General features: G+C 39.5%; 1 protein-coding gene across 1 annotated transcript in view; it reads left to right on the forward strand.

Moving 5' to 3' along the window:
* CSMD1 (CUB and Sushi multiple domains 1) overlaps positions 1-21,257 on the forward strand; it is a 1,039,667-nt gene that overhangs the window by 1,001,667 nt on the left and 16,743 nt on the right. Inside the window, exons 56-63 of the mRNA XM_087856321.1 lie at positions 7,365-7,541; positions 8,057-8,236; positions 10,728-10,901; positions 11,152-11,325; positions 12,955-13,028; positions 16,061-16,172; positions 18,053-18,251; positions 19,511-19,572. Coding sequence (XP_087712447.1) covers positions 7,365-7,541; positions 8,057-8,236; positions 10,728-10,901; positions 11,152-11,325; positions 12,955-13,028; positions 16,061-16,172; positions 18,053-18,251; positions 19,511-19,572 — 1,152 coding nt within the window. The remainder of the gene's footprint in view (positions 1-7,364; positions 7,542-8,056; positions 8,237-10,727; positions 10,902-11,151; positions 11,326-12,954; positions 13,029-16,060; positions 16,173-18,052; positions 18,252-19,510; positions 19,573-21,257) is intronic.

Genomic DNA, 21,257 nt, shown 5'->3' on the forward strand with positions numbered 1-21,257 from the left:
ATGGATTGGCAATGCTTGCCATAAGCAAAGGTGTCATGAGATACCACGAATTTGTTTAGAGTTTAAAAAGGAACTGATTTAACAGATAACTGGATTAAGAGGCTGTGGTCCATATATACAATGGAATATTACTCAGCTGTCAGAAAGAACAAGTTCTTAACATTTGCTGCAACATGGACGGCACTGGAGGAGATAATGCTAAGTGAAATAAGTCAAGCAGAGAAAGACAATTATCATATGATTTCTCTCATCTATGGAACATAAGAACTAGGAAGATCGGTAGGGGAAGAAAGGGATAAAGAAAGGGGGGGTAATCAGAAGGGGGAATGAAGCATGAGAGACTATGGACTCTGGGAAACAAACTGAGGGCTTCAGAGGGGAGGACGGAGGGGGAATGGGATAGGCTGGTGATGGGTAGTAAGGAGGGCACGTATTGCATGGTGCACTGGGTGTTATACACAACTAATGAATCATCAAACTTTACATCAGAAACCAGGGATGTAGTGTGTGGTGACTAACATAATATAATAAAATTTTTTTTTTAAATAAAAAAATAAAGGGGTAGTAGTAGGCTAGTTCAGTGGGATATTTTCCCCAAAGTTGTAGATTTCCATCCACTGGCCAGTGAGAATAAAACGTGCTTTCTATTTATTTCTAACCAAGGTTAAAGTAGTAACATATAATTTTGCACTGTACTTTATAACCTTTTGAAAGAATTTTAAATCTTCAATAATCAGGGTTGCAGCCTGATATTTTTTCCTGAACATTAATAATGTAAATGAATCACTAAAATGTTTACTACAAAGATGCTTCCAACAAAACATATTTAAAGAAGCAGAATAAAGTGTTGTAAACTTGGAGCCTAATTTTTTGGCTTCCTCATTTTCTCATTTTTAGATTGATCAATAAAAGAGGATTATTATACAATAGGGAGTATTATCCACTGAGGTAGTATCACCTAAATTTTATTTATTTGTATTCCACCTTTATCATTTTTTCCCCGTCTTATGAAAGCACAATAGTACCTAGTCTATAGTGCTAAACAAATGTTGGATGTTACCGTCGTATACTATCAAAGATGCTTGGCTGAAGTTGGGGGTGCGAAGTATACATTTTTCAAAGCATGTAATTATGGTAGTTCTCAGGTTGCTGGGTTTGAAGGCCGGAAGTGCGAGCCACCAACTCACACTGCATTTACATTAGTGTGCCTTCAATGTCAGGTTATAACCAGAAAGCAGAAGCACAGAGGTGGGGTAGAAGAGCCCAGGACAGGAGGGCCAGCTTGTTTGTGATGTATTAATTTTCTAATGCAGGTGTTGGGAAACTTTTTCTGCAAAGGGCCCCTTGGTAAATATTCGACACTCGGTGGGCCGTGTGATTTCTGCTGTAATTATTCAGTTCTGCTGTTGAGACAATGCATGTTCCAATAAAGTTTTATAAAAATTAAAAAAAGGAACTGATTTAGAATTCAGACAGATAAGACTTAAATGTTAGAAATATTTAGCATGCAAACTTCTCAATTACTTAACGTTCCAGTCCAAGATGGTTACACAAAATAAATATCCATTTTTACATGTCCGAAACACTTTCTATATAAGTTGACCAATTTGAATAAACTCATGCAATATTAATACCAGAAATATAAATCAAGTTTTCTTAATCTTCACTTTCTCTACTCTACTGTGCCATCTCTACTTGTACCTGTCTCTCACTTTATTGTATGTACTATATAGAACAATAGAAATTAATATATGTATATAATCTAACTATAGTGTATGCAGAATACAATATTTACAATCTCAAAAATCATATATAAATAATATAATCATATATATGAATATATATACATATCTTATACATGTGCATATATATATATATATATATATATATATATATATATATGTATATATTCTCATCTGAATGGAAAATTATCTTGGAGATAGCTACACCTAGATAGAGATATACTTATATATAATAATCCAAGGTAATTTTTGACTCTGAGTCAACCCCTAACAATCAAGTTACTGTAAATTTTAAGGTTAGGCCCTGTAGAAGTTGGCTTAAATCAAACATGACTGAATAGTAGTGGCGGGATGCCACTGCCACTGTGAGTTGCAGAATGATGCCTTTTTATTGAATGAAATATGTGACTCTAAATTAGTAAACGTTTTCTTACTCAGGTACCATTTTCTCAGTTTCCACCCCTTTTGTAGAGTTTGAATATTAAAATGTGCATGCTAGCATCTCTTTTTCACTAAAATCAGAGAGTTTTCTATTCTATAATATGGTACCTCAAAGTTATACCTGACTTTTGTAACCTACATTTACACCCCATCTAAACTTTTCCCTCTGTACTATACCCGGGGAATTGCTGGTCCAGAATATATTTAAATATTATGAAAATTAAATAAGAGCTCCACTTCACTCCATCACATGTTGAATAACAATAGGCTAGCCTTCTTACTGAGGACAACTATAAAACAATAAGATATATGAGACAATTATCTTGTTAAACAAGAAACAGTGCATGACTATGTTCCTTAGGAGAAATCAAAGAGGTGAGCCCATAATTCCCCCATCATTCTCTATATTTTTCTTACTGTGTAGTTGGAAAGTGCAATCCAGGTGGTATGGTGGCTTGGTGAGGTGATGCAATAAAAATTATTTTAGGCTACTGAAGTAGAACTTGCAGAACAGGGAATCTGAGAAGGGCCAGCTGAGAATGGGACAACCCCATATGTGTGGTGGGCGTTCACGGGCTGAGGGCCAGACAGACAAGCATGGGTGAGACCCAGTGATGTAATGAACTTTTGCTACAGAATTGAGATGGACCATCATATTAGAGGTCATACCCTACTGAGAAACACTGGACATCTGACCAGTCAGAAATCTTACTGTGTACTTAGGACATTTTACTGATGCCCAGAAAACTCCATGCATTATGAATATGTACCACTCCCTAAAATAAGTGGAACATGCTAGAACTAAGAGCAAAAACATGGTAGGACTAAGTCTGAATAGATCTCCTCTAACAGAGAATGAAACCCATGGCAGGACCCCAAAGATCTACAACTAATTTAAAAGTCCACGAGAATAAACCCCAGCACCTTTTGAAGGAATGTCATAATCCAGGCAACATTTTGTTCACAATGTCCAGCATACAATAAAAAAATACTACATATGGAGACCTTAGAATGATATGATCCATAGTCAAACAAACAAAAACAATAGAATTAGAATCTGATCTTGAGATCCTGATCCTGAGATGACCCAAATGTTGAAAATAGTGAACAAGGATTTGAAACAGCTATTTAAAATATCTTCATGGACTTAATGTTAGAGTCATAAGCAGGGAATTTCAACAGGGAAATGAAAATAATAAAAACAAAATCAGATGGAAACTCTGGAATTGAAAAATACAGTATCTGATATAAAAACTTTTCTAGATGAGCTTAGCAGATTAAAAATGTCAGAAGGGTCAGTTAACATGAAAACAGATCAATGAAAATTACCCAATCTGAAAACAGAAGGGGGAAAAAAAAGAACGGCCCACCTAATTTCCTATGGGATAATGCCAACTAGTTTAACATACCTGTAATTGGAGTTTTAGAAGAAAAACAACAGAGAAAGAATGGTGCAAAAAAAATGGTTGAAAAATAATTTGTTAAAAGTTAACCAAATTGGGTGCCTGAGTGGCTCAGCTTGTTAAGCAGCCAACTCTTGATTTTGGCTCAGGTCATGATCTCAAGGTTGTGAGTCTGAGGCCCATGTTGGGCTCCATGCTGGGAGCCTGCTTAGGATTCTCTTTCTCCCTCTCCCTCTGCCCCTCCACATTCTCCCACAAAAAAAAAAAAAAAAAAAAAAAGAAGAAGTTAACCAAATTTATTGGGAAAGTATAGCTCCCAAAAGCAGAACAAACCTCACTTAAATACATCCGTATTCTATTAAGAATGGTCATTCACTTGGGACTGTACATTCTATAACAGGTTTACTGATATAAAAAGCACTTGACTTTGCACATTTAAAGGTGAAATAAATTAAAACAGTTGAGAGTGAGTGATGTTTTCCCATAGAAATCTCCCTTTGGTACTATGATATAACACCACGAGTTCTATTCCCGCTAAAAATAAGTGAATTCATTTACTTGATTGGGAGAGCTAATTGGATTTCGCTTCATAATACACCTAACTCAGACTACACAAATATTTTTAGAATGGCATTTGTTTATCTAAAGTTAGAAATTTAAGTGTTTCTTATAAAATCCTTAGAAACTTGGCTGTTAAAATCTGTGTACAGAAAGAAGTGGAAATATTTCAATATGGCAAGTATTTCTCAAATATGCTATTCCCCACAAAATTGACTACCTCCGAACCTGCATTGCCCAGAAATCATGGGAATTTGAGTAAGTAACGGTATCATTTACTCTCACTATAATAACAAATGATGGGAACAAATATATGCCTAATCCTACATCCGCCCCAACACACATGTTTAAAAATTTTTGGACATTCTGAAGCTTTCTATTTTTTTCTCACTTGTTATCATAGGTTTGGATATTTGGGGCACATATTATTCTCTACAGAAAAGGGGGTTCCAGTGACTTTTGCATTTCCACCAATGTTAGCCATGACCATGTATTCAGTCCACTGAGAGCATCTTCCTCCTGATGAATCACCTTTTCTGAATCTATCAAAAGCCTTTAGAGCCTGATGGGACATTTGAATAAATGGTAAAAAGAAAAAAAAAAGGTTCATGAAACACAAAATAAAAATATTTTAAAAACTCTTAAACATCAGAGAACTTATATTTCTAACATATTTCCATGATTTCAGATCTTTGTTAGCAATCCACTCTTTTAATTATAGACTCATTGACTGAACTGTTCAAATGGATGTATCTCAGGAAGCTGCTTAAATATAACTATATCATTGGTTTTAGTTGCCCCAGGCAACTCTTAATCCTCTTTCCCATGAGACTGTGATAAAACCTACATTTTATCCAGGTACTAGATGTGTGATGACAGTGATTATAACGAAAATGACAATGCATCAGCTACCATGTATTATGTTACTACTGCTAAGATGCCAGATTGCGTTCTATGCATTTTGCACGCAATATGTTTCATCTTACAACAACTGAGAGCAATTACCTTTCTTATACCCATTTTATAGTGAAGACGCTACATGTCAAGAACTTGATTTGATCATTCACATTTACTTAAGTTGTGTGATCAGACTCAAACCCAAAACTAATATTCAACTCAATTTAACAGCCATAATCAAAATATAGCATGCTACGTGAACAGTATTGGTATCTGTAGGCAATAAAGTGTATTTGGTGTAAGTATAATGCTCTTTTATTATAGATCAAGTAAAAGAAAATGATTTTTTACTGAAAGGAGTCACATTAATCAAATGTACTTGAAAAGAAAAGTATTTAAAAAGTTTTAACTTTTTACTTATACAAAAATCTTGTTTCCCTTCTGCTGACTATAAATGTAAGCTCATGTTTTCCCTTAGGAGGCTCTCCTATATCATGATAGAATTCATGTGAACACAGACATATCGAAGCTAATTTCTAGTCTTCATCTTCATGGGCATACCATCAGTGAAAGTGTCCCTATCGTGAAAAAAAAAAAAAAAAGTTAACCATGAATTTGATTTTGTAGAACACAGTATTTGAGGGACTTTCTAAACATTAGGATGGCATTATCATGAAGGGTATTTTCTTACTCACAACATAGCTGTCTATAAATTAAGTTGAATATGTTCACCAATCTCTTGTTTCATTTTAGCATTAGCCTTCAGAGGTGACTTTTAATAATTGCTACACAGGTTTTAATAACAGATATGATTAGAATAAAATATGAGAACTTGGTTGTTTGTTGGTTTGCTAAATTATGAATTAGATCTATACAATTCTCTTTTTTGTCAGACTTTCCATTAGTACATATACACAATAACCATCACGTACTCAATGATGAACGAGTGTTTGTTGAATGAATGAGTAATTGTCTTGAAGAGTCCAGCCTCTTGGCATTTTTGCAATATGGCATCTTAACTGATGTTACAGCCATCACAGAACTTTTGAGCTTTAGAGAATGTTAAGTGTCATCCACTTCACGATTGGTAAATAGATCCCATCTCAAATGACATCCAGAAAACTGCTGAAAGATCTGTGCGAGGAAGGGTAGCAGATTCATCAGAGAAAAAGGGTTGTGACGGAGTGGTTACGGAGAAGCACCAGCACGCATGCGTTGTGTTTGCCAAACACGATCTACTCCAATGTGAAGGTCAGCGCATTTTCTGGTGCGATATGATAAGCGATTCCCTAAATGTCTGTTACAGTGGCTCTTCTATGCTATGCACATTTTTTGTCTGTTTTCTTCCCTACTTTTAAGAAGAGTCTGTCTTTGAAAGAGGAACAACTAAAGAGGCAAGAGCATTTGTAAATATTTTGGTCATTCTCAGAAATGGTCTCAGGATACATTCCTGTTATTAAAATCCAGCCAGAGGTCACATTCTTTCTACGTCTGCCAGCTGCACATTGTGTGAGAGGGCTAGGGAGAAAAAGTTAACATTCTGTGATAAATAGACAGCACAAAAGGCAAAAAAAAAAACCCTTATTCTGGGTTAAAATCATCACTTTGATACACACCCAGCAGCTGCTGAGCTTGCTTTGCTGACTACGGAATGTGCGAGGGGCACACGTGGAGTGTAGACCTGTTGCCCTGCCCATTGTTAGTCGGCGTCTCAATGTCTGTACATGGCATTGATTTCATCTGGAGAGAAGTGGAGAGAGCAGCCACGCCAAGGCCAATTCACACGGCTGCCGTTAGATGGGGTAATACTGAGGAGACCATTTACCAGGCAGTTTAAGCAACCTCATTCATATTCCTCAGGCGTCCCTTATATTCCAACATGAATTATCCTACAGTTGTGAAATATGACCTGATTTGTCCAGAATAAAAAAAGAAATCAGCTATTACATGAAGGGAGGCCCTTCTGAGTTGCTATTACCATATAGATCTTTTTTAAAAAATCATTTTTTGTATTATAAACATGTTAAATATCAAAGTAGCAAGGCTTTGAATTTTCAATGCTTTAACTCGTCTTTTAATTTGTTTTGAAGTAATGTACTTTAGGAAGAATAATATGAAAATACAATTTTCACATTTGTAACTCATTGAGAAAATAACGGTATGAATCATAAAGTAAAATACATATTAGACATCTTCCATAGTAGTAGATCCTATTTTTAAAAAATGAATAAATATGTCATCTATTACACAGTTGACCTTTGGTCTGTGGCATTCATCATTTTGGTAGCAGCTCACTCTCCTTGTGTGTCCTTGTCCCTCATAGCTGTGTCCTGTGGAAATCCCGGCACGCCCACCAACGGCATGATTGTCAGCAGCGATGGCATCCTGTTCTCCAGCTCGGTCATCTATGCTTGCTGGGAAGGCTACAAGACCTCAGGGCTCACAACGCGGCACTGCACCGCCAACGGGACCTGGACAGGCACAGCCCCTGACTGTACAGGTTAGTGACGGCTGTCGTGTGCACCCGAGGCCATGACCATGACATCTAGTTGACTGAGGAAGAACTCACTTACTCTATAAAGTATTTTATTGATCTGTAATTCATAGAGAAAAAAAAATATGCATATATTTGATATGATGATTCTATTTATTAGATTGTTTTAGATTGTTCTTCACTTTCTAATTTATATGGTTGATGCTATTTCCAATGGCCAGTTCGGTTGGACATTGTAAGACTGGGTCCAAAAAAAAGGTGAGGTTTGTCCTCTCTGTAGCCTATTTATTTTGCAGGGAAATAAGACAAGTGTTTAATTCTCTGATGACATTCCAAACACACTGTCTCCTGACAGCCGATCAGTAGCGTCGTCAAACAGGGCAGTGTTGCTGTAACAATTTTCTACGTCATCATTTTGAATAGCAGCTTAAGGGGAGTAACTTGAATGGAAGTCATAACTAAGTCATTGAATGGTAATTTTGTATTTTTCTAATGCTTTTTTGTTGTCTCCTGCTCATTAGTTATAAGTTGTGGGGACCCAGGTACACTGGCAAATGGCATCCAGTTTGGGACGGATTTCACCTTCAATAAGACCGTGAGCTATCAGTGTGACCCTGGCTATCTCATGGAGCCCATCACGTCATCCACCATCCGTTGTACCAAAGACAGTACGTGGAATAACAGCAAACCAGTCTGCAAAGGTGTGTGCCATTACTTTTTTGGTCTTATTCACACACACAGAAGTGTTTATAGAATTACATTTTGCTATATTCACAAGCAATTCTGTAGTCCTTCTATGTACTAGGAATTCTTGTAAACTCATTGGCAAATAAAAATCACTTCATTTTTTTTGTACATTAATCTCAGTTTTATAGATGTGAAAATCAACTTGCAGAGAGAGTTAGTAAATGGCTCAGGACACAAATCAGGAACAGGAGATGCTGGGACTCAGACAACAAGCATGCTATCTCTAATTCTGGTGTTTTTGGTGTTGTTATTGTTTGTTTGTTTACGATTTTATTTCTTTATTCGAAAGAGAGAGAGATAGAGAGCATGCTCAGTGGGGAAAGGGAGAAGCCGGCTTCCCTGCTGAGCAGGGAGTCCCATGCAGGACTCCATCCCAGGACCCTGAGATCATGACCTGAGCTGAAGGCAGACACTTCACCGACTGAGCCCCTATGTCTGTGTTTTAAATGCCAGTGCTTTCCTCTCTTGGTACACATGTTAACCACAGCTATATTAAGACTTATGGCAGATACAATAGGGAAGTGTAATTATAAGACTTTCAAGCCAGCTTAGAGAGAGGAGCCAGTCACCAAATAAGGCCGAGAACATTGGTACCATGATGTTCTGGGGGGTCTGGCAGCTGGGACCAAAGCCGCCACAGGAATATGGAGGTGGTATGACAACACTTATGACTCGTGTGGTTGGACTTTCCAGGGAGAGCAGGGCAGGCTGAGGCCAGTCTAGAGGCCTGAGTGAAGGGGCAGCGGGGTGGGCTCTGATGGAGAGAAAGGAATGGAGCCAGTGGAAGTTGTCCAAAGGCAGGGGTCTGCTTGGTTAGAACCCCTCTGCCATCACCTCTGGGAGCGCACGCAGGCTTTCTTCTCAGCTGGGCCATGAGCGTGGCTGACCCCAAACAAAAAGGCAGTGCCTGGCTCATTGTCAGCCTAGGATCACAGATAGTTCTGCGGGAGTTCCGTACTGGACTCTGGGCAGTGGTAGTGAGGAAGGTGTCATCCTCGTTGGGTTCTGAGAGACAGATGGGGCTTGGGTCTCGCTTGGACAGCTTCGTGTGAGGCCTCAGTGAGAATTCCATGCTCAAGCACACGGCTTCCTCTCCCTTCTCATGCGGGCATGTTCTGGGACCGTGTTTCCCTCCCACCAGGGGGAAAGGGTCACCATGTCTCCTGTGCTTCCAGCTGACATCATTAACGTTGCACCTGCTGCAAAGCCGCGTTAGCTAATGTTCACTGCAACTCACGCAGTAGTGTCAGGAGGGGTCTAGTCATCGGAGCACGTTGAAGACAGCGGCCAATAAAATGGTCTGGCCTCTGGGACATCATGTGTTTTTGTCGACTTCTGTTCCCCTCTTTAATAGTCAGGGCAGTTGTCGTTACCTTTGTGGCCAACCAGGCCCTTCCAGATGAGACCACAGTCCCCCTCTGAACCTGTTTAGGCTCAACCCGTCCTATGTGGGACCACATGGCTCAATACTGTTCCTGCCTGGAGGACTGTCCACTTGCTATCCCCTGTCCCGAGTGTGTGTTCCCCGACACTCCCATGTGCATTCTCAGACGTGTTGGTTGAAAACATGCCTAAGATGAAGGGCCGGAGAAAGGCCCGTTTCCAACCTGCTGGGTGTGTACCTGTATGTGTGTGTGACTGTGTCTTCCTCACATGAGAGTGCGTGGGTGTGAGTGCGCACGAGAAAACACAGGTGAGGACGTCTCTACGGCCGAGTCCCTTCTCCTGCTGCCTTCTGTCACTGGCACACCTCCAGTGTGGGAAATCCAGAAAGCTCTTGGGTCTCCCAGGAAGGTGCGTCCACAGTGGTTCTGCAAGAGCCGATCATCCGTGGCAACTGTGTCCATGCTCTGCAGCCCCATGCAACGTAAACGTCAGGCACGGGGATGCTGTAAAACACTGGCAAGGAGTATTTCACAGAACCTTTGCAACCAAGCAACGGCTTGGTTTTTAATGATTCAGCGAATGGATCGACAGTCTATGTCTTCTAGATATTATATGCTATCTTTAAATGTAAAATAATACGGATAGTTTACCATCCGTATACATAAACCAGAAGGTTGGACTCACATCATATGAGCAAGCACTGATTTGATTTGTCCTCAGGAACCACCATGAAAAGACATCTATTGCATGAGAGTATCTCTTCCTTTCTTGGCCTTGTATGTATCGAGAATGTCATGTTCAATCGTGCTTTCTTTTGCAGTGTGATATGCTGTGACTTCCCTTTGCTTTTATGTACTTGATCTGAATTAATGAAGAAATACTGGAGAGAAGTTTTATTATTTTGGTTTGTTCTCTTCCTCGATAATCCTTTTATTAAAAGTAAACAACCATATGTAGATGTCATTTGTAATTCGGGTGAAATGAAAATGTGGGTCCTGTGAGTTTTACAGTTGGGGTGGAGGCCCTGGATGTTCAATCTCGTTTGTTCTTTGGAAACAGCTGTCATGTGTGGTCAGCCTCCTCAAGTGCCACATGGAAAAGTGGAGGGAGCGGATTTCCACTGGGGTGCCAGCATAAGTTACAGCTGTGTGGACGGCTTCCAGCCCTCTCACTCCGCCATCCTCTCCTGCGAAGGCCACGGCGTGTGGAAAGGAGAGGTCCCCCAGTGCCTGCGTAAGTCCTCCAGCAATGTTCGGTTCTGGGGTCCCGCTGCACTGGACACATGTGAGCCCAATCAGCTCCCAGTCATTGCTAGCCACACTGCAGGAGGCAGAGGCTCACATTTGAGGCTTCCCTGCTCAAGGCAGGTTGATGGGTTTAATAGTTACACCCAAAGATTTTTCAGATGCTCGTTACACAAGGTGGAGGGTCAACCTGACCCAGCGGTGCGTACCGTCAGCTGACTGTTGGTCGTCTTCCACAGCTGTGTTCTGCGGAGACCCAGGCACCCCTGCAGAGGGGCGGCTCAGTGGCAAAAGCTTCACCTATAAGTCGGAAGTCTTCTTCCAGTGCAAATCTCCCTTCATACTGGTGGGATCTTCCAGAAGAACCTGCCAGGCGGACGGCACATGGAGTGGCACGCAGCCCACCTGCATCGGTAAGAACTGCAAAACAGCCCTGATGGTGTTTGGGGATGAGGACATTCTCTGAAATCCAAACACTTGTGGGTCCACAGATAATGTTCCATAGATCATTCTCTGTGGAAGCACTCGTCAGCTACTCTGGTTAAATCGTGCAGACCAAATTTGGAGCTGAAGTTAAGAGGATATTAAAACGACTGCCAGATGTTTTTCTCTCATTTCCGTGTCCCCACCTCAGCTGGCAGGTGCATCCTTGCTGGGGAAGATAGCGTTGTAGAGGATCCCATTACTAATGCCCCACTCCAAAATGGCTGTCACCCAAAAGACAGCAGGGCTGTTGCTTGGCGGCCATCCCCTTGGTGCCCATCTCGTGCAAGTGTCCTCCCCGCCCCGAGCCACCCACGCTAGCAGTGCTGCTTGAGTGGGGCACGTATGTTCTGGTGACCTGAGAATATGATGATGAACCTTGCAAGTCAGAAGATGCTTTCCATATGACTTAAACCTTGCATTTTTAGGTTGAATTTCTGTCTCATGGAAAGGATTCAGATACAAGTTGTATTTGTCAAAAGTCAAATTATTAGTGGCACAGATGCCAGAACAGTTCATTTCCATTAAGAGCAATTTTCTTCAGACATCACTGTTGCAGACTCAAGTTTAAGTTCATGGATTAATTTTTTTTCACCCAGATGTACTGAGATGAAGAGTAGATGTTCTGCATATTTGCAGGAAATAATGATCTATAGTCTTCGTTATTTTCTAAGGAATGGAATGATTTCTCCTTAAAAACAAAGGTGTTCAGAAATAATTTCATTGAAGCACTGTTTGTTTTTAATAAGAATCACGTTCACTGCTGTTTCATTTAAACTGTGGCTATACGCTTGCTATCTCTATCCTAAGAAACAGTGTTCTTCCCTCCCATAGGTTAGTTTCTCTTGAAAACAAATGTTGCAAGTTAGCTATGTTGTTTTCATACTAGCAGCTAGAGAGCAGCAAATAATAAAGCTGCATGCTCCTCATTGCTTAAGTCGTACAATTTTTTGGGGGGGAAATGTGGGTCTACCATGTGCCTCAATTTTGAAGCATTCAATGCATTTCTCATTTGGAAGTCTCAAAGAAAATTAATTCAAGAAGTTTGCAATAATGTAATGGATGACTAAAAGAGATGGCCATTAGTTGAATCCTTAAGAACCAAGGGATTATAATAATTATCGAAGAGAGTGTATCAGTAATCAGCCAATATAGTATGTTCGACCAGAAAATGGGAAAGAATGTTCATTCCGATACAGAAAATAATATACAGAGCAGTTTAGAATCTCGTAAAGGACTAAGGAGTAATATCTTAAAGAAGTGTGAAAGGAAGATGAAAAGAGCAATTTAATTTTTAACTTTCATGCAAAACATCTTACACATTTGTTGAAACAGAATTTTCTCAATTTTGTAAGACCTTTTAGTAAAAATATTCAATTCTTATAGTAACTGTATCTGGCACTCGTGTTTTTTCTTTCTTTCTTTCTTTCTTTCTTTCTTTCTTTCTTTCTTTCTTTCTCTCTCTCTCTCTCTCTCTCTCTCTCTCTTTCTTTCTTTCTTTCTTTCTTTCTTTCTTTCTTTTTCTTTTTTCTTTTTTTTTTTTCCTATGTGAACTTCAGATCCTGCTCATAATACCTGCCCAGACCCTGGTACTCCACACTTTGGGATACAAAATAGCTCCAGAGGATATGAGGTATTCCATTTTTATTTTACCATGTTTCTAAGTATAAAATAGAATTGATGCTTGAACATACGTGTGTGTTTTTATGCACCTGTCTGATTCATGGTGTATTTCTGAAATAAATACATTCAGAGTGGATTTCTGCATGATATTTTAACTGTCAAAATTGGGATAACTGGATGTATTTTCATTCACACGGTAGCAATTGCCATATTAATTTCTATTTGAAAGTATGCGTAATTGGATGCTTTTTGTCTGCTGACATGGCAATTCTCAAATCAGAGTGACTGGTCACTGAATAGCTACACAGAAAGAGACCCTGCCTAGTGACCTGATATAATAGGAAAAGAATATTACATTTTAGAGACAAAAACAGGAGAAAATGCATTCAGGCCCCTTAGCGTAAGCTTATGTGCTGATACTTCTCTTCTGTGTGATCTCTCTATATGAATTACTGGCATGCTCGGTATTGCTTTTGACGTTCATTTGACTTTTTAAATAAGAGGTACGTGAACACTTTAGGTAATATTAGAGGAATACCTAAAAATGGAAGGTAATGAAGCTTGAAATAAAATGTTTCCACCATCTACAGTAATCTAGTGACTTAAGAGCTGTATGATGATGTGGCTTTGAAAGCCCAAGTTAAATATGTGTAGTGCTTTTAAGTTAGGGATCCCATTAATTCAGAATAAAAGACTTTTTTCTTCAGGCATTTCCCCCCCAGTCTCTTCTGAAACTTAAAATAGTCTCGTTGGGTTGGCTCTAACACACATTGGCTACTTCCTGATGACATTCTTACACCCCACAAAGGAACGTCTCACGGGTGCCTAATGAGTTAAATCTGGTGTATTTGATGTTAGGTCTCAAATATGGCCTCATCCTCAGGCGAATGCTTTCTGGCATCTAGAACTGTAATGCCACGTATATGGGAATCCTGGGAAATACCATATGTGAGTAATGCTATTGCTAACTCACCATTGGTTTTAGAACTTCTAAATCTGCCCCCAAAGTGCCCATGTGAAGTCAACATTTATGGGGACTGCATTCAGCAACATATCCCTGGGATCTCTCTTAAGATACTAAGAGGGGTGGATAAATTTCTCACGCCTCTTATAACAAAATAAAGTTACACCAATAAGAATGATACATTGTATCCAAAAAGCAAGATTTGCTAACAATTCAAAGACACAGATGTCATCTTTTCAAGAGGTGCCGGACACCATCAGAGGCATCTCCCCAAAATGTTTTTTTTTTCCTTTCTTTTCATCAGGACATATGAAGTTTTGAATATAACAGATGTTTGTTTGTTTTCCTCAGCACTGTATTCTGAAACATACTCATGCAGAGTGAGCCATTTTAGTCTTAGAACCTCCCATGCCCTGATGTGTTAATTATGCAATTTAAATGACTACCCTCCAGTCTCCAGCCCTCCACGTCCCATCAATTCATAAACACCAGGTGAACTTACAGCGATCAGACTGGGGTGGCCAGGGACCTTCTGCTGAAAGATATTTTATTGAGAAGGACACTGTATTTTCTTCCTACCACTCCATGAGAGAGGCTTTCCTTTATCTTCCTCCTACCAAATAATATAGCATATTTGCCAGGAGGTCTGATGAGGTCAGTGACATGCTGACAAGGGAATTTGAGGGAGGTCATCCTGACAGGTGATGGATTAACCTTTTCTCACGTCTAAATCTCAAATCCGTTATTCCTTTGCAGTTTAGATAAATTTGAATTTTTTTTCTAATATAAATTCCGATTCCTACATTTAGGTGTCAATAGTAAGGAATAGCTATGTTTTTCTGACATTCTTCATCACTACTCAGTGTAGCAACTATTACCACACGAGTTACTCATAGTTATTCTTCCCCAAATCCCAATGAGGGAGATAAGGACTGGCCCAGATGAGAAACCAAAGGTAGAGGAATGAAGGAACGGGTCTGACTCCTCAGAGCAAGGACCAGGATGGACTCTTCACCTGTACACTCATTTGGCTTCGTAATTAATGCCTTCGGAACAGGCTTGGTCCCACTCACAACTACAGAGCGTGTGAATCTCCCTTTCAGGCATAAACCACCTCTCTGTGAGCTCATTTCTTTTCCCTTTTCTCTTCCCCCCAACCTGGTCCCATATCCCAGGTGTAAGTGGTCAGGGAAGATGTTTGATTCCCTTCAACACATGACCCTAACTCATCCTCTAACAGCACATTGACAGACCACCGCAAACTTCCCTTCGAGTCACATCCAGTTAGGGAAGGAAGGCAGATTAATATACAGGTACTTCCGGAACGTTGTCATAAGCAGCATACGATGCATTCTTGAAGTTAGGAAAGAATGTGCAGAGGAAGTTAAATTTAGTAAAATATTGAGAATTAAGGGGAGGGGGAGGTTAGCTTCGGATGGTCTAGAGGGAAGATGTTTCAGGCATGCAGGTGACCATAAATAGTTCATATACCTGAGGCTTCGGGAGGACAGGTTGAGTTTTGAGATATTCTATAATAAAGCAGGAGTTGGCCAGTTCCCAGAAGTGTTAACAAAAGTACATATTGCATGGTGCACTGGGTGTTATATGCAAATAATGAATCATGGAACACTACATCAAAAACTAAGGATATACTGAATGGTGACAACATAACATAATAAAAAATTATTATAAAAATAAAATAAAATAAAATGCATTTGCTTAAATAAAAAAAGTAATTTGCTAAATATACCAACTGGTGTAGCAGGGGAAAAAAGTGGAAAAGGGAAAAACAATCATTACAAATCAAAGAGAGGAAGGGCTGAAATCAAAGAGAAAAAGCATCCTTTCATTATCGAAATAAACTCCCTCTTAACTGCCCACAAATCACTGAGTCTAATGGGATCTTTCCTCACGCACCGAGCCGCCTAGCCTTAACACACACTGCGAACAACAACGGCCTGATGTTGATGAGAAGTGTCACTGGTGTATCTTACCCTGGAATGAGCTTTCCAGCATGTTGTCTTTATATCGCTTACGCCCATTCTGCCCCCGAAGCTAATGTTGGATTTCCTCTGTAGGTTGGAAGCACCGTGTTTTTCAGGTGCAGAAAAGGTTACCACATTCAAGGTTCGACGACTCGCACTTGCCTTGCCAATTTAACTTGGAGTGGCATTCAGACTGAGTGTATACGTAAGTGTGATTTCTTACACCACAGCCCGCAACGGCTTATTTACTCTCAAACGTCTGGGAAGGGTTTACCCACAAGGGAAATAACGAAGAACTGCCTTATTTTTCTTTCTTTGATCGTCTTTCTCTAAGCCAGAATTTCTCAGAGTTTGATTCCCTAGAACCAGCAGCAGCAGCGTCACGTGCGAGTGTGGTAGTAATTTGAATCCTCAAGCTGCACCCCCAGACCTTCAGAATCAGAAACTCTGGGGCTGGGGTACGGGTGGGAACCAAGAGGAGGGACAGCCGTCTAAAATTCACCGGGCCCTCCAGGGGGTAACAGGGCACACTCAAGTCGGAGAACCTGCCCAAACCAAAGACAAATGAATGACATCAGTTACCCTCACAGAAAGAAAGCTTTCATATGCAAGCTGTTCTTCTAGAATGTGTGCATCAGATCATTAAGGGGAAAATGGATCACGGAATATGTCACAATATATTTTTTTTAAATTTTATTTATTTATTCGACAGAGATAGAGACAGCCAGTGAGAGAGGGAACACAAGCAGGGGGAGTGGGAGAGGAAGAAACAGGCTCATAGCGGAGGAGCCTGATGTGGGGCTCGATCCCAGAACGCTGGGATCACGCCCTGAGCAGAAGGCAGACGCTTAACTGCTGTGCCACCCAGGCACCCCGGAATATGTCACAATATTAATAGAAATATCTTACATGTTATTTTTGAAGTCTATATGAATTGATCATTCAAATCGTTACTTAGGACCAAATTTTATTTTGTGACTTAATCATGAGAAATAGAAGAAATGTTATAGGAATCATCTGTAAGCCAATATTCCATCCTCTGTCAATTTAGTGATATACAGAATCTTACTCTTACTGTTAAACCTAAAAAAATAGAATGTTGTGAAAAATTATTTTAATAGTATATAAGATGTGATTTTTTCCCTGTACTTGCCAATATTAAATGTGTATTTATTTCAAAGTTATCATTGCTAATACTCTAGTCAAAGTATATATATGGATATTGTATGCACAAGGATAGCATATATGTGTATATATATGTGTGTGTGTGTCTGTGTAGCTTGGGGCTTACTAATATCAGCTATTCATATGTTGAAAATTTACCGAAGTACAAAATATTATGATACTTTAAACAATTGCGGTCGTAATTGTAATATTCTCAACTTGTTTTATAATTATCTGCCAAGTCCTTTACTTGAGACATATATGTGAACTTTATACAGAATGAGAAGTTACTTGAGGTTTAAACATTGCAGTCTTATTCACTCCTAAATTAGATTTTAAGGGAAACAAGGATCTATGATACTTCAGTTAGGTATCTAAACACACATCAAGTTTTTACCAAAATTTACGAGTCGTTTAATTTAATAATGAATTTGTTAGCTGCCATCAGACAAAAACCAAGGCATATTTCTAAATATGTGCCAATCGTGTTTAGCTTATAGGACTCGTCTTTTAAGGCGATTTAACACATTATCTCTCTTAATAGTATCTCAGAAGTGATCTATTTATTTCAATACTATGATTTATATTCTAATTTCTACATACAATTAATTGTACACACTTAAATGTAGAGAGGGAGATTAGATAAATGGATAGATAGATGGATAGCTAGCTAGATGCTTAGAGGGAAGGATGGAGGGAGGGATCGTAGAGAGAGCTGGCAAATCCCAAGCGTTCATTATATTAAAAGTTGCAGAGAATATTGGGAATATTTAAAGCCACCGTATTCAGAATTTTGAGTTGTATTTTTGAGTTTACAGTCATTTCCAAATTTTGCCGTATTTCCTTATTTCTTTAGATGCTATGCTAACTCTATCACAAACAACGCTTCAGTGTTTTCTAATGAAATACATGCCGTTTCAGCGCACGCCTGCAGACAGCCAGAGACGCCAGCCCACGCGGACGTGAGAGCGATCGATCTCCCCACCTTTGGTTACACCTTAGTGTACACCTGTCATCCGGGCTTTTTCCTCGCGGCCGGGTCCGAGCACAGGACGTGTAAAGCAGATATGAAATGGACAGGAAAATCACCTGTCTGTAAAAGTAAGTCACTGATGAGGGAGTGAACACACATCCCTGCAGAGCAAAGAGGAGCTTCGGCAGCCCACCAGGCTAGCTTCCAGGTTTAAGATCCATCAGGAAACAGCATCATGGAAGTGATGTCAGTCACCCCAGCTGAATCTGTGTTCATGTGGTGAGCTGTGTGTGTGGACGTGTGCGTAGTAAGTGTTTGGTACAATGGAGGCATAGTTGGAGTAGACATGCAGATAGTAATATTTGCTCTTCACACTTTGAGCCATGGAGAGAACCTGTTTGCTTCTAGAAAAGCATAATGAGTTAAAAGGACAAGAACTTGCACCATAGTTTTGGAAAACATACATTTTTTAAATGAAGATGGGCAAACATCACCAAGCTTTGGTGAATATATAAATTAAACTTTTTTTTTTTTTTTTAAGACCACAAGCTGTTTGGTGGTGGAATATACATTTACGTATGCTTTACACTGGTTCAATTTTTTTTAATTATAAAAGCAATTAGCATGAAAATGGATTAATTACTCACAAATGTGTGTATTTACAAATAAAAGTAATAAATCTGGGTTGGATTTGACAATAGCTGACCTCTCAGATTCCCCACCGAACATAGATCATATAGGCATCAGACACTAAATAGCAAAAGCCAAAATTACAGAGTGTGATAAAATCTGTGACTTAAGTTTTACTTCCTCGGAGCCTATTTATAGTTCTCAATTTAGGAATTCATAAGACATTTGTGCTTCCCTTGCCCTTCTCTGTCAGAAATGGAAGAATACAAACTTTAAAAAGGTAATTTGTAGTTTGACACAGAACTGTAAATGCTGAGATTTTGAGTTAAATCCAGCTTGATAGACCAAATTAAACACTCTGCAAGGGAAAAAAACATTTTGATGTTATTCCATATTGACTTGTACTTTCATTGATTTGGGTGAGGACTTGGAAAATTAAGAGAGGTTATGAAATTTTAGTCATTTTGTAGGCTACCTTTCCATTGCGGCCAGCGTATCCCAAACAGGAGTGAGCACACGGCCATAAACCACCCTCGTTTGCAAGGCTCTCTGTTGTAACACAGCACACATCTTAGAGCTGCATTGCTTTGCACCAGTAATCTCTGTTTTTCTACGAACACAAAGGATATTCTGCTGTGAATACAGGGGTTTAACGTGGCTATGTATATGACATTCATATTTTGTAGAACTTCAAGAAATCTGGAGAAAGGAAAATTGCTTCAATTTGACATTTTTTCAGACTTATTCAAAAATACATGTTTTTGAAAATGATAATTTGTCTTTTTACTTGTAGGTAAAGGAGTGAGAGAAGTTAATGAAACAGTTACTAAAACTCCAGGTTTGTATACCAGAACAGTTCTAGATTTAAAGCCAATAAGTGACTTGTTCTCTGCTCTGCACAGTGAAACAAATTTTAACATGCAAATTTCTGATTCCATTAGTCCATGAACGAGTTAACATTTAATTATGGAAAACAGCGAGTCTACACAGATTCCTCTTTCTTCCATAATGGTGGTTTGTTGATGGAATAACAAGACCTATGAGGAATACCTTTGGCATTATCACACACCGTCTCATGAAAAGGGGCTTAGGCATCTTGTGGGCAGAACTGGACATAAAATATTGATAATAGAATGTGATATAATGGAGAGCCTTATAAAGAGGGTTGCGATTCTTTCCTCTAAACAGGAAGCAAATGTAAATGAAGCATTGTGACAGCATCACCTGTCCCCTTGAGCAGCACAAATGTGGAGCTCCATTTTTTTTTCCAAGTATCTCCCGGATGCAGGCATCCTCTGCCTCCTGAAATGTTCATTATTGCTCTTGGTTGTATGTGGTGCGTTGCAAAATGCAGGACACAGAAAATCGGAAAGATGCAGTCCTGTTTCCTAAGGAAGATGCTCACGACTCCAAATCACCCTCATAGTCTGTGTTACCAATATAGAGACTATTTTAATAATTCAGCGTGTCCCCAAATTATAACTGAAGTCAAGCTTTTTTTTGTTTAACAGAAATAGAAAACTTCTAAATATATAAGGTCATTTCCCTAGTGTTTTCCTTATTCAGGTGTTCACACTGATTTCTTAGACAGGAAGGTCTAGTCTGACATCAGCTGTGGAGACCATTTATGTAATGCTCTTGTTGGGTCACAACGCTGTGTTACACCCTTCAGTCCCAGACGAGCGAAGTGCCCCAACATGATGAAAGGACTTTTTCCAGTGCACACCATGAAGTATAAAAACTACTTCTGAAAATCATTGTGAATGATTCTATTTCAATGTTAAATTCAAATCAAATACAGAAATCAGTACTCTTTATCGAGGAGCATTGTCTTCAGGGGAAGGAAACACGATCTGTTGTTGTGGTGGTGTGTTTGTTCTGTTTTTGTTTGCTTATTTTTTGTTTAAGAGACCGAAATACTCTCATACTTTATTTTGAAGATGCATCCATTCTCATCAGTACACCTCTTCTCATTCCCTCGGAAGGGTCTTGCTAATTGAATGTGGTCCTTTGTCGAGGTTGCACATCGTAACACACCTCAACGTCCGGTTGTGGTGTTACACTGCAAATGAGAAGGGCCCCAAAGGACCATCTTTGCCACGTTGCCCATGGCCATGTTTGGATACAAACAAGCTGCCTCTCAGACATGGGTTGCACCTTACTGTACCCGGTGAGGCACGACCCATCCGTCCAACACACCAGCCAAGAGTCTCACTTCAGTGAGGGGCTTGAACAAGTACATTAAAAGCTTCCCCTGAGGGGACACATTCTAATTAAGGGAGGCAATCTTGACACGATTCTAAAGGCTATTAATTTTGGTAAAGGAAAAGAAAGTCTTCGGGTTTGCCATTGGAACCTAGACCCCTGTATGGCCACCGATGGACAGACAGAAGGGTCTGATGTCCCTTATCAATAAGCAAATGTGTTAGATGTCCATGCTGATATTGTTGTTTCTAACTTATTTAACTTTTAAAAGTTATTATTATTACAAGTTGAGTCTACCAAGAGCCACAGGAAGGGATG

Source organism: Ursus americanus, chromosome 27 (genome assembly GCF_024610735.1).
Source record: "Ursus americanus isolate L20-20 chromosome 27, mUrsAme1.1.p, whole genome shotgun sequence".
Classification (NCBI taxonomy): Eukaryota; Metazoa; Chordata; class Mammalia; order Carnivora; family Ursidae; genus Ursus; species Ursus americanus.